The sequence below is a fragment of the Sinohyriopsis cumingii genome, chromosome 12, assembly GCF_028554795.1.
Source record: "Sinohyriopsis cumingii isolate HCF-2022 chromosome 12, ASM2855479v2, whole genome shotgun sequence".
NCBI classification, from domain to species: domain Eukaryota; kingdom Metazoa; phylum Mollusca; class Bivalvia; order Unionida; family Unionidae; genus Sinohyriopsis; species Sinohyriopsis cumingii.
The window spans coordinates 73,472,622-73,487,538 of record NC_142972.1 but is presented as its reverse complement, the minus strand read 5'-3'; the positions used below and the strand labels follow the sequence as shown (position 1 = coordinate 73,487,538).

The 14,917-nt window shown below is 35.1% G+C and overlaps 1 protein-coding gene across 3 annotated transcripts in view; it reads left to right on the top strand.

Moving 5' to 3' along the window:
- Positions 1-14,917, top strand: part of LOC149786745 (uncharacterized) — a 72,020-nt gene that overhangs the window by 36,720 nt on the left and 20,383 nt on the right. For all 3 annotated transcript variants that reach the window (XM_089977260.1, XM_089977259.1, XM_089977258.1), the window contains exons 11-12: positions 20-160; positions 13,744-13,950. In XM_089977260.1, the coding sequence (XP_089833386.1) occupies positions 20-160; positions 13,744-13,950 (348 nt within the window). The remainder of the gene's footprint in view (positions 1-19; positions 161-13,743; positions 13,951-14,917) is intronic.

Genomic DNA, 14,917 nt, shown 5'->3' with positions numbered 1-14,917 from the left:
TTTTTGCTGATTCCTTTAGGAAAATGTTGCGCTTGTTGACACGCCTGGAATTGGTGAACGTGATGCTCTGACGAGGCAGGTTATTGAGTATATTCCCAAATCTGCTGGGCATATTTTCATCATTGATAGCTCTCGCGCTGGCGGAGTGCAAGATTCTGGGGTACATGTCACTCTAACTCTCTCGCTTTCTCTCCATCTCTCTGTATATATATATATATATATATAATCTGTAGTCATTGCTGCATTTTGTGTCCGTAAGGTTATTGTTCATTTTACATCGCTAGGATTTATTAAAGAATACGAGACTGTCCATCTTACGAATACAGCAAGACTGGATTCTCCTCTCCTTCCTAATCTTACAATGAAGAACCTTAATGTTGTTCTAGGGTTTAACGCCATTTTTCAGCACAAGCTATACATGGCGGACAGTATAAGTGGTGGAGGAACAACCCTGGAAAACCCAGGGAAGAACCACCAACCCACGAGAAGCTACTGGCAGACTTTCCCACTTACCCAGGCTAGCCGAGCCTTGGACTCGAACCCCCGCAGACAGAGGCGAGATGGCAGTGATCCGGAACGTTGAGCGCTTTAGACAACTCGGCTTCTCGGGGCCACTGAACCTTAATGTAGTTTTGGTATCAATGCGCATGTTTTCGTAACCAACATATTATCCAAATATCCACACGTTTTGATATTTTAATGTAGTCAATTTGCCAGGAATGCAAATTGACGTTAGGAAAATCTATACAATATAAGAAATTCATCACAAATTGGTCGGGGAAAATCCAAGTTTAAATACGATGATCTTTGTCCTTTTCCTTAAGATATAACTAAATCAACATTCATGTTTATACTCAAGCAACATCTCAATGAATTACAAATAAAGTACGTATACGAAACCGCCTAATCAGAACTTACATACTGCAATGTAAACACATACACGGAAACCAAAAGTGAATATTAGTTTACTGTTTTCCATTCATGCTTCGCAATTACGGGAATATTCCGATTCTGCCAATAACTAGGGCATGAATACAAGTTTAAAGTTGTTGTGGTTAGGCAAAGAAAATAATATTCCTGTATAGTTAGTAATGCACGAAAGGTATAGTAGAAATAAGTAAATTCAGATATTGTATTTAATGCATCGAAACGTACTAGTATCCTTTTTGTAAGCCAGAAGCATTCAGCACTATTTATACTTACAACCGTAATTCTGCAGTTAATAGCCAATTTGCATTGATATGGAACTGTGCCTAGTGGGGTATTTACATTGCTAGCACATGGTCGAGACACAGATTTAGGTGTTTTTATTTAGCTCTTGTCAAGTGTTATAACACATTAAATGAAAAGATTTGCTTTTATCTGATGGTATACTGAAAACGAGGAGGACATACTGGTAAGAAGTGCTGTGTGTAAACAGACCAACATGAAGACAGTGCGGATATTATGTTCATGTTGCTAAGGAAACTGCGGATTATTGCCTAAGCAGGCATCCCATGTATGATTCATCATTTTAATTGGCATGAACCAAAAATGCTATTAACCTTGGAATTGAGCATATAAGGAAGATTTGACATGCGATCTATATTTGAACACAGTCAGTAAAACAGCCTTTAAAACGGAGGAGGGGGTGCGTCAATTTCAGGATATTTTCATTGACGTGTTCTAGATAGGAAAAGGGAAGATTATTTCCTAAAAATCTCCTCTCTAATTGTCAATTAGGAGAGAAAACAATGCAGCTCCCGCATTCTATATTCTCACACAGTACGTTGACGCTTCCAATATGGATATGTAGATGAGTCCCCTTCTTCTTCTAAATCTCTGGATGCAATACTCCTTTGAAATGATTGTAAAATAACTTGCATTGTTGCATTAATCGATTAAATGCCTGAAATATGCAACAGCAAGTACTTCAACGAATAAAGATATAATATAATATAATATAGTATAGTATAATATAATATAATATAATATAATATAATATAATATAATATATAATATGATGTAATATGATATAATATAATATAATATAAAACAATATAATATAATATAATATAATATAATATAATATAATATAATATAATATAATATAATATAATATAATATAATATAATATAATATAATATGATATAATATAATATAATATAATATAATATAATATAATATAATATAATATAATATAATCTTTTCCAATAAACTTACTAAATAAAATATATTACATTTTAATATAACATCACTTAACATGCAATAATGGAATTATCTGAATTGCCCTCCGAAGACCACACTTAATGTAAGATGACATTGTGGTTTTATATACATCATAACAGCTGATCTGCACGTACATTTGTTTTGGAAGCTGCTCCCCTCGTTTGGATCAAAGACAAAAGAGAGAACACTTAATAACGTGGGTATGACATAAAAATCAACATAAAAGCAACAAACTTACTTTCCCCAGATTATAAACAAACAGTGTGATCAGACGACTGTTTTATGTGTGACTGGGTCTATTATATCAATTGCTGTATGAAAAAAATAGGTCGGACGTAAGTCATCATATGGAAAAGACAGTGTAAGCCAGTGACTATTAATTTACTTTTCCAACACTCAAGTTTATTATCGGTGTGGTTGATTGTGTGTAGGTACATGTCGTATGGTGACCGTCGTGCCAGTTTGTTTGTACACGAAACGAGTGTCTGATCAAAAGTGCACTTTTACCTGTCTTTTCTTATGCTACAGCTTAAAACACGTACCCGCGCATCCACTCCACCCCACACAACCACCTACTTGTTATATATTATGCGCCCAAATTTGCAAACTAATTTCATATTTTTCGTCGCGTGAGAACCATGATGTCGTGTAATACGATAGTCTCAATTTTTTAAGCAAATATGTCTGACCATCTGTTCTAAGGGAATACCTAGCTAATTGATGAAAGTCCTAATGAGTCTTGAAAATACTACTAAAGTTGAAGCCTCAGTTCAACTAAAGAATATATGTCTGTCTAAGTTTCAATCTGCTTTACAGACCTTGTATTCGTGCCGCGTATATACTATATTATCTAAAATACAAAATCCCTAAAATACCTTTTACCTAAATTATTAAAATATATATTTAATTATGTGTAAAGAAAATTATTTTATTTTATATATATGCTATGGCCTAACACGGTCTGTGTAGGTGCTTTAAACCCTGTACATTTTTATGTATTATTCATATTCATTTGAAAGCCATCCACCAAGGTTCGTATTATCAGGCATTCCCCGTTTAGACAACACAATTGTCCTGCAACAGTCCCGATATGTATAAATGTCTACATTTTTCCATTCTTCCAATCTAGCTAAAGCTTGAAAAAACTGAAAGAATCTGCGAAAGAAAAGGCAATCTGACATAAAGAGTTAATTAAAGTATTCAATATTTTAGCTTTAAATGACATTCATTCATTTCTGATTTAGAATTAAGAGCTGCGTCTCCAATTTCAGCTACGGAAGTGGCTCATAAATATTTTGTTTCTAGGGTCTGCTCATACATTAGTGGTGTGATACATTCATTAAATTCCGTTAGTGACTAATCTAATGACATCATTTGCATTGGCACACTGGGTGATCCTAGAAGGTATGAAGAGAGGCCGTCTCTCATTTTTGAGGTGATGTGAGAATGAAAACAATACATTAGCTACAAATAAGGCTCATATGAATGTTGATCAGTTTAGGTAGCGTTACTGATAAAAAGTCCATACCAGATGGAGATGAATTATAGCTACCATTGAGGGTTATATTATTCAGCATGACATCATTAGAATTTATGTTTGAAATATTATCTTTTCGTTTTTGATCTGTAATTATCAGAATCACTTTAATTTCTAGTTCTCTTAAATTAGTTATCAGTTAATGATATTCACGCCTTTCTGAGAGCATAAGATGATCCTTTTGCAAATTTATTTCAACATTACACTCAGAAGATTTAATATCAGATAAAACATTTAGCCATCAGCATACAAATTAGAAACAATAGTTCATGTTTGCAAAACTGAATCATTGATAAACCTAAATAGCAATGACACTAAAGAATATCCACAAGTATTATATTATTTAAGACAAACATTGTTCATGGCAACTTTTGTTCTTCCCTTTAAAACCAATTGAATGCACACTTATACAGCTTTAAAAGCCAAACACGTAATGACCAATTATTCCAATCGTAAATTAATCTTTTACGACCTCAAGAGCAGACGTCTATTTTCAAGTTTGGTGATACGTTGTCACTCATACCAAATCGGTAATTAATTATTTTAGCAAACATAACACTGCCTACTATAAAACAGACTGTGTTCATCTACTTCCATATTGCGGCGTTGTGAACACATTTCTCAAAACCTTTGACATCACTATTACGGTTAATATTGGTTTTTCTTTGCCCACTACATTATGGGACCAATGTATATCGATACTCGGATGCTACGTAAGTAATTTATCTTTGGTTATTGAAGGTAGATTACAATAGTTTAAAGGTAGTTTACAATAGTTTAAGTGGAAGTTGACGAAATTTGGAGATTTGTCCTAATACAATACCATTTATGATGCATGATTAACACAACGTGACCTTTCGTATCACAAGCATCATACATTTCAAAGTGAGGGTTCTGATTGTTATAAGTATGTTTTCATGCTCAGTGCCTGTAGAGATTTCAACATGTTCCAATTGTTAATAGTGACATTTGGCCAGATCATTATGAATATTTGATACCAGAAACTGCCAACAGCCCCAGTTCTGTTGTTTTTCTTCCCATGGCTATTTTGTCCTTTGATAAGGCAACTTTTTTAAAATTAATTAATATCCCTTATCTGTAACCCTTACTAAAACAAGAGCAGAGTGGTAGATCAGATAATTATGTAGCTGGGCCTTGGTACAGTAAGCAACATTGATTTTTAGTTTTGTAAAGATTTTAGCTTTATTTTACACAGCATTGTACTTCCCGTACTTGGTGTTTGTGTGTCCTTAGAACCCGAAGGTTAAAGATTGGTGGCAGCGGTACGCATTCCAATACTTATGTGTGAATTATTTGGAATTGTTCAATACGTTGTAATTATGATTGATAATTTTGAAAGCTGTTAATTCAGCTAATCTATGTGTGATATTAGCAGTGACTGATTGTATTGTGTGTTGATTGCTAACTGCAATGTGTGTTCCACTGTAAAGGGTGTATACGTGGAAACCGATACATTCGTAGATAATAGGCTAGTCCAGTGACTGTAAATACACTGATAGAACATACAGTACGTACTTATTGTTTGTCTCAATGTCGGTTGCTGGTGACGTCGAGGTGGACGAAGCAACGGCTGCTTCAGGACGACCACGAAGAAAAGTGGCAACACAGACATTGATGGAGTTTAGAGATATTGAGGTTCCGGAGTATGACGAGGAACTTAACCTTGTGCGAATGCAACCATCCAAGGAAAGAAAGCGATAACTTAGTGCAAGGAAAAAATGAAAGAGAATTGGAGTTAAGACAGAAGACGTTTGAATGTGAAATACAATGAGAGAAGTTAATATTAGAAATGAAGCGTTTACAAATTGAGTTAGAAAAATGAAAAATATAAAGAAAAAGCGACGGAAAACATCTTCAATTCCATTCAAATTGAAGCTTCAGGTATATATGACCATGAACAAGGAGAAGATATTTTGACATTCCTAGCTTGAGTTTGAATCAATTGCAAAACATGCTAAGTGGTCTGACCAGTTGAAAGTAGTACAGCTAAGGAATCTTGACACGTGAGGCTAGATATATTGCAACTCAAGCTTGTGGTGATTACCTGAAAATCAGGACAGGACTGATTGATAGCTTTTGGAAATAAGCCACATGAACACCTTACTGCGTTGGTGAGCGTAACGAATAATACCACCGACACGTTTCGTGGTCGGATGGTTAGGATTGATCAGCACATAACGCATTTCATGGGGATCGGGACCCAATTATTTGTCTTCGTAAGAAATTCTGTTTGAAAGCATTGCCACAAGACCAAGCACAGTGGATTATGAGGAACAAGTACTCTAGTCCAGTTATAGATGCTGTGAAAATTATATTGCCACCAATGTACAACAGCAATGACAGAGTAATAAGTTTCGTCAAATGTAAATGTAAATTGTAGCATGACAAATATTCATAACTTACAACAGGAAGCGAAGCGAACATCGACGAATGACCAGTCCAAATAGAATGATATGCAGTTTTATAGCTGCAAGCAATGGGGAAATATTGCATGGTATTGTCCAACAGATGACAGGAAACATGGTGGCAACCCAGGAAGTTTTGTTTTCTTAAGCCAACAATGGGTCAAAAGGCTGATTTCGGAAATAGGATGTGGAAATGGTATCGAAATCATGTTTGTCAAGAACAATGGGTCCAAATTGACCTCAATAGGAGAAGATCTCGTCGACGAGAGTTGCATGCTGGAGGCGCTCAACGTTGCGTTATACACAGCAGTGGGTCAGCCATTTACCGCACAGTTGGCTAGGGTAAATATCGACAGTACGTATTACAAGGACAGCTCAAGTCGGTTTTGTTTCAATTTTAGTCGCTGAAGCCATTTTTGGGATCGATATACTAAGAATAAAAGAGGCAGATGTTGTTTCGAGGTCAATGGTGAAAGGACTCGACAATATGCGGACTGTGGAAAATACTTACTAATGTGAGGTTAAGGCTAATAATGAACTTGTCAACAACAGCAACGAGACAGAATATACTAATTAGCCTGATGACATTGAAGTTGACAAACATACATCAGTGAATGCGGACATCTTGTCAAAACTACAAATTTCGGATATTTAACTGCAAATTATTAGAGCGAAGTCCTTTTCTACTCGTTAAGATGCGGAGGATGAGCAAATGACAATCTTCTGCGAGAATGAAATTTTGCGGCGTAAATGGCAATATGCTGAAGGTTCATATGGAGGGGAGCAAATTGTTGTACCAGCAAGTGTACACTGGCTAATGATCGACCCCATGCAGGTCACTTGGGTTTGGAGAAAACAAAATATATGATTCTCCATACGTTCATCTGACCTGAAATGTTTTCTGATGTAAAAAGATATTGGACATTGTGTCATGAATGTCTAATGACACCAACACGAACTGCAGGTGAGAAAGCATCAATAGTCTGCCCACCGGCGATAACATAACCATTCTCAAAAATTGCAATGGATATTGCAGAACCGTTACCTAGAACAAAGTCTGGACACAAATACATTCTGGCGTTGGTTGATGAGGCAACGAGGTATACTTAAGCTTTTACTTTAAAGGATATAGAGACATTGCTACGTGTAGCTACGGCACTGATTGAGCTATTTAGCCGTGTTGGATTTGAAGGGTCATATTAGCAGACAAAGGGAGGAACTTCACTAGCACCGTATTGAAATAGTTGTATGACTAGTGGGTTTCCGTGGAGGTACAACAACGCCTTATTACCTACAATCGAATTGGACAGGTATAACGTTTGAACGGGACATTGAAGTCAATGTTGAGGATGTTCTGTACATACAACACTACTGAATGGGATGAGATGTTACCATTTTTGTTGTTTATATAACGCGATGTCCCACTCGAGGAAACTGAATTTTCACCCTTTGAGATGTTGTATTGTTGGTCAGTTAGGGGGCCATTGCAGATTTTACAAGGCCTGTGTACGGGAGAGGAGGATGTAAGGAAGTCAACTGTGGAATATGTTGTGAAAATGCGTGAGAAGTTGGCTTATATCGGAGCTTTTCTCGAAGATAATTGAATCGCAAAAGAACATCTGGCATTGTATGATCGTCACATGAAGACAAGAGCATTTAGACCAGGGGATGAAGTCCTTATTATACGTTATCAAGTTCTTTGAAATTGAAGGCACAGTGGCAGGCATATTATCGTGTGGTCCGAAAGGTAAACGATGTTAACTCTCAGATATATGTACCCGGTAGTCGCGGTAGTTTAACATACCATGTTATCAGACGAGAACGATATTATGGATATTGATTTTTCTCCAAGAGCAGGTGACAATGATGCAGATGTTAAGCTGTGGATCATCTTGTCGAGGGATGAACGAGAGGGTATTATTAATCTTTGCAACGAATTTCAGGATGTTCCAGCAAAAAGGCATGATCGAATAAACATTTTAACTCACAGTTTCACGACAACTTCGTAAACACCAATTAAACAACGGAATGAGGTGAAAGCAATATTGGATGAAATGCAGTAGCAATGCTTCATTTAGCCCTCAATCAGTCCATGGAGTTCGCATTGTGTACTAATTGACAAGAAAGATGGAACTTTCCAGCTATGTGTAGTTTACCGCAAGCTTATTAATATCACCTTATTCGACGCGTATCAAATCCCACGAATTAACGATCTATTTGAGAAGATTGATTATGGAAGTTACTTGAGTCTGATAGATCTAACTAAGGGTTCCTGGCAATTTTATCTAGCTGAAGATTCGAGGAAAAAATATGCATTTGTGACTCTGTTTGGGCTTCCTGAATTTAATGATGTGCCCTTCGGTATTAAAACAGCACCCACCATTTTCGCCCGACTCATCCACATACTGGTGTCCGGAATACATAATGTTGCAGCATATTTTGACAACATCATTGTGTCAAGCAAAACTTGGTCAGAACATACACAATCTGCTTATCTTGCTGTGACACGTTAAAGCGCCAGTCTGGGGCAGCTGATATCGATTGCCTCGTGCATATACTTTGAAGAGGACAAATTAAGAAATACGACAATAAAATTAAAGAAATGCGTGAGTTTCCATAACCATCAACGAAAAAGGGAACACGCTCATTTCTTTGAATGGTTGGTTGCTACAGAAAATTCATCAAGAACTGTGTCGTAGTAGCTGTACCACTATCTTCCATGACACAGAAAGGAAGACCAAATATACTCGTATAGACTGAAGACGTCGTCCGATCCTTTAAAGTTTTCAATGATGCTCTTACTAAGACCCAATTCCTTATTACACCGAATTCAAGCAGGGAATTCATCGTGCAGACTAATGCTAGTGACACAGCAATTGGTGCTGTTCTAAGCCAGACAATGGACAATGTAGAACATGCGGTGGTCTATATGAGTCGGAAACGTCTTCCGCGAGAGCAGAAATATGCAGCGGTTGAGAAGGAACGTCTTACGATCGTGTGGGCAATTGATTCATTAAGACATTACCTGTCATGGACAATATTTGAAATCGTGACTGACCACAACCCATTGACATGGTTAAATCAAATGCAAATCAAGAATCAGCGTCTAATTGGATGGTGTTTGGCACTACATACTTAGAATGTTATTATAAAACACAGAAGCGGCAAACAGTATGGGAATGCAGATGGATTATCACGCATGTAACTGAAGTATGTAGGAATTAAACGACAAATGATACTCGCGTGCGTAATCACTTCAACGGTGCTGAGAAACCAACTGGAATAGTTCAGGATTCCTGGATCTTTCAAATTCCAGTGTGTTTTGCTTTTGGAGTTATAAGGAATTTATGCGGATATAGACGGTAACCAATTTGTTGGATTTCCCCTATTCTGGATAGTCACTGATGGAATGTGAGACAATGTTACGGAGGCTCTAGGCTCTATGCATTTTAGTAGTAACGTAAGCTTTATGCAATTTATATCATTTTACTGATGAATCAAGCCAGCCAGTTCTTTTTAAAAGAAATATATATTATTGTATCGAAAACTACGTTCTCTTTTAAAAGTGAGGTGTTATAAGTATGACTTCATTATCAGTGCCTTTATCGAATTTTAGCAGATTATACTTGTGAGTAGTGACAGTTGGTCAGAACATTAATCCCAGCAATCCGGATAGTTGATACCATATACTGGCGTCAGATCCAGTTATGTTGATCTTCTCATGGCTAATTGAGCCTGTACTGGTCATGCTCTTCGATAAGGCACAAATGTTAAATTAATTAAGATTACTAACCTCTAACCCTTACTAAAACGAGAACAGAGTGGAAGAGCAAGCACTTATGTAGCTGTTTTTTGGTACTGTAAAAAACACTGGTTTTTCGAATAGTGAAAATGTTAGCTTTAGTTTATGTAAAGTTATTGGACCCATACTTGATGCTTGTGTGTCCATTAAACCAGAATGTAACACTGATCAAAACAGAACTATCAATCTTTGTGTGTAGATCATAATACGCAAGTTATTTGCAACAGTAAAATATTTATTTGGTGCACGCCAAATGCACAGAAGAACGATAACAATAACTAACGACGTATTCTACAATATACCCTTAATACGTTCCCTCTGGCACAAATTCTACAATCTACTTACCATTAATGTCGTCACAAATTCAAGACCTATGTAAACATTTATTACCGGTAAACATGATCACCACCCCATTTGGAAAAAAATATATTATTACAATAAATAATCAATAAATATATTCATTACATACACGACACATATCTAATGGCAACGGTGCCATTTTTAGCTGTTTAGTGAAAGGAAAATTATTATCGATACAACAAATGTGAACCACAATTGTCATTCAAATCCTGGAATCAGAAGGAAAATATGGTGACAAGAGTTTCGTTGTGAACTAAAATAACGAACAAACAGTTTAAACGTGTCAGAGTCAAAATGCTCCATTGATAACAGAAAATAACAATTTATCTTCTCAGTGTGTGAATCAGATGCGCAGTGTGTACGGCAAATTCCTGGTCAATCAATATAACCGAACACATACAAAAATGTATGCTAAATCAATCGACAGAAAACAGAGAAAAATATAAAAAAGCAGCAGGTTGAGTTATGGAGGTTTGGGTAGAGTTGAATATCATCGCAAAAATAGTGCACACAAATTATGACACAAAAGGACCAATGATATGGTGTTCACAGAGGAAGATGGCAATAACATTAAATTCGACATTGATATCACATGACTGAGAATATATAAATAACTGAAAACAAATTAGCAAACCAAGACCATGTATAGGGGTACATCCCATAATGAATGCACCTGAGAGTTTATATAGCTCAGATACAAGGAATTTTTCATTCCGTACTTGTCCGGTTATGATAGTCATCTATTCATCAAGATAGTGATTAGCATTATACAATATATGGCAATATAAATCATGCCGAACAAAAGCAAGAAATACATCGTATTCAGCAAGTATTGCATAGTTCCTACACTTATCAGAGAAAGATAATAAATAACAGGACAATTCGATGTGCTGAAATGTTTATATTCACCGAATATTATATATTATAATTGTCTGTAATGTTTGATTTAATAGCTTCAACATACACTGAAACAGCTTAAACATATTCAGTGAAAATATTTGACGAATAATAAATGTACCTATATGTGTACATTGATGTATTTGAAAGGGTTTAATGAAAACATATATAACCAACATACAGATTTTACTGATCATCATCAACATTCAAATACCATTATCCATTACTAATGTGTCCGTATTACTAAAGAACATCTCAAGCGGAAACCTTAGCAGATCGAAATGATTATTACATCGGGAAATATGCTTTACTGTTTTGTGCTGTTTCCGCGTAATTCATAAATGTATGAGTGAAAAATTGGCAGCTAAACCCTTTTCACAATTATAGTAAACCCGGTTTAGTACATGATTCAGCTGCATTCGGGACTAACAGTTATATCCAGATATATTTCGTTTACTAAAATGATGTATATTCATTGCAAAAGAAAATAATTGGTTATCAGAAGAGCACAAAGCTGAGAGTATCAAACTGTTGAGACAAACTGAGGCAAATGGTGGTAAGAACGATTCATTTTACACTATTAAATAACAGTGAATTCGGCAAATAGATGGATATATTATGGATAAAATATAAACTATTCACTTATATTAAACTGTTTTTAAACCCAAGAAATATTTTAAATCAGAACCGCAAGACATTGCAATTAAGAAAAACATTTTATGGTGGTTTTATAGTTTAATATTTTTCAACCTAGTCAAAGCACGGTTAATAGAAGTTGAAAAACAAACATAATGAAAAAAATTGATTTTGACAGTCTGCTACGGATTCTTTATACATTCATTTTAAGACAGAAGACCATCACAATGGCAATAAAGATTTCATCGTATTATGTGACGCACAATGATTATCACTCATACATAAAGAAACAATGTTTATGGATGTGTATGGCTTAATGTCTTAGTTTCATTCTTTCAGGACCGTCTTTTTAAAACAGGAATAGAAGAAACATAAAAGAGAATTTTAAACAAACTCTACAGTAATAATTTGTTTAATCACACAGAGAATTAACAGGAAGTGAATTAATTCGGGTCATACAATCATTCATTTTGTTACATCATAATAAAAATGTAGTTCTAGTCATTGTTTCGAGAAAAACAATTTTTGTGACTGAAGCGTAACTATTTTAACTTACGAGCATGTACGAACATGTATGTGTAATTCTGTTGCAAAATTTCATTTCGTGGCTCTCTAGTTCAAAATGTGTGCAATCCATATGTGTACACGATCTGTGATAAGACCATTTTGAATAAATTTATTCCCCAATACCTTTCTGATTACTTCTCAAATCATGTATGATGCAACAGTTATTATTATACAATTCGTAAACATATCCGTTACAAAGGTGTTTTTCATATTTACTATAGTTTATATATATATATATATATATATATATATATATATATATATATATATATATATATATATATATATATATATATATATATATATACGGCTTATGCCCTCTTGTCTAAATTAATTTACGCTTTAAAGACTACCTTAGTATCCATTTTAACGTCCAACGAGTTAGCTATGCGCTGTTCAGTTAACTATAATCCAGTTCAACACCAAGTAGTACATCCCCCTTACTAAACTTCATCCGTTCGAAATATCAGTATACAAATTCAGTATAAAAGTCTACTTTGTTAATGCTAGCACATATCCTGTGGAACTTGTTTTCAGCTAGTGCGATGCGTGGTTATTTGGTTATTTGGTTTTTTGCATGCATATATATGTGTGTGTGTGTGTGTATGTATGTATGTATGTATGTGTGTGTGCACTTGTATGGTCAGCCAGTGTAGTCCATTTTTAATAGCTCCATTCTAAACTTTCACTGTTTTGTTTATTTTTGATTATTTAATGTAAACTATGGTGAATATTAACTATCCCATCTACTGTTTAGGTCACTGTTTGGTGGGCTTGAATCGCGGTAGAGAAAACGTTGAGTATATGTCGAAATAATTCCTGTATTTAAAACATTGTTTCAGTTCACATATGTTCTCATCTATCAACTATTTTGTTAGCTCTGTCATTACCATCCGTTTCAAGAGTACAAACACTTCCTGCATTTAATAGCAAAATGTTCAGCACCATTAACTGTAAATGGATAATAATTTCATGGATTTTATATTCACAAAAGGAACAAACCGACATTAAACTATCATCTCTTGAATAGGATGATAATGACAGAGCTAGCAAACCTAAATATGGTACCAATTACACCAAACGCCAACGGTAAGTCGGTATGAGCATTCTAATGGTCCGTATCAATCTTGCGAACATGCCTATGTTGTGATCAGCATTATCTCATCATGTCCTTAAGTAAACGTCAAAGCATTGGATTTGGCCGGGGAAAAAAACAATATAGTTATGTTTGTACATCAGAGTTAATCTATTAGAAACGTAAAGAAGACATGTGTTTCATAGAGATACTACAAATAAATATATTTTTACAGATCAGAAAATTGATTGAGGCGATAGCAGTATCTGCCTCAAAAGATGACCATATAAAAGACCTCAGCAACGCTATCTTCGTGTGCAACAAATGGGACCAGGTCAAAATAGCGGAAAGGGATGTCGTGCTGGAGAACACCAAACAAAAATTAAGGAAACAATGCGGACAGTTGGGCGAATGGCAGATTGTGCTATTTAACGCTGATCTGGTGAGAAGTTGAATTTTGTAAAATTTATTATCAAACGTGGATGACAACTTTTAATAACATTGCCTTACATCCTTGTCATAAAAGTGTATTTCAATGCAACATTAATCATTTTATCCTTGTAATATATACAATTTAGTATGGATATATTTATAAAATAGTCTAGGGTATTGTCTGGAGTTGTTGTCAAAATATGTGTGTGGAGATGTCTTAAATGATTTATACAGGATGCGTTCTGTCATTATTTATGGTAAATTTTACCCAAATCAAGACAAGTGTTTGAAGGGTGTAATCACATAATTTTGCGAGCGATTGTCATCTTCACCATTGTAGCTCACCTCCGATACCGCTCCTGGATAATAGTGAGTAGAAGAAAAGTCGACGTTCCCTTTTGCAATGTGATGGCATTTTTTATAAAAGAGGTTTAAATATCATACAGCAAAATGTGTTCTGCAATCATGTATCATATCTAGAAAGCAAATTCTAGCGTAACTAATGCTGCTTAAGTTTACATCCAAACATAAGCGGAAGACACACTACACTTGTGTATGAAAATGAGGTGTTGTTACGAGTCTAAGCTCTTAAAATAAATAACATAAGAGAGTGAAATACAACAAGCTTGGTACAATTTAACCAATAATGTATTTCCTTAGAATACAATGTGAAAATGAGAAACAGAGAACTTATGTATTGCGAATTGCGTCCCAAAATGATCCAATAATTATAAACACAAGTCCTGATACATTAGGGTACTGAATACAATTCAGTAAAAGTCCCGAAGAAATCCTAAAAGCTGTAATCGATGACATTTCTGTGATAGCTATTAAAGTGTTGATGTGTCAACGGTTATTTGTTGAATCACAGTAATTTAATTCCAGGTTTTGAATTTGTTGTAACATCCAGTGAATATTTTTATCCAAGAATTATATCAAAGCAATTGTTTATGTTCAGGGAAAATAATCACTTGTAT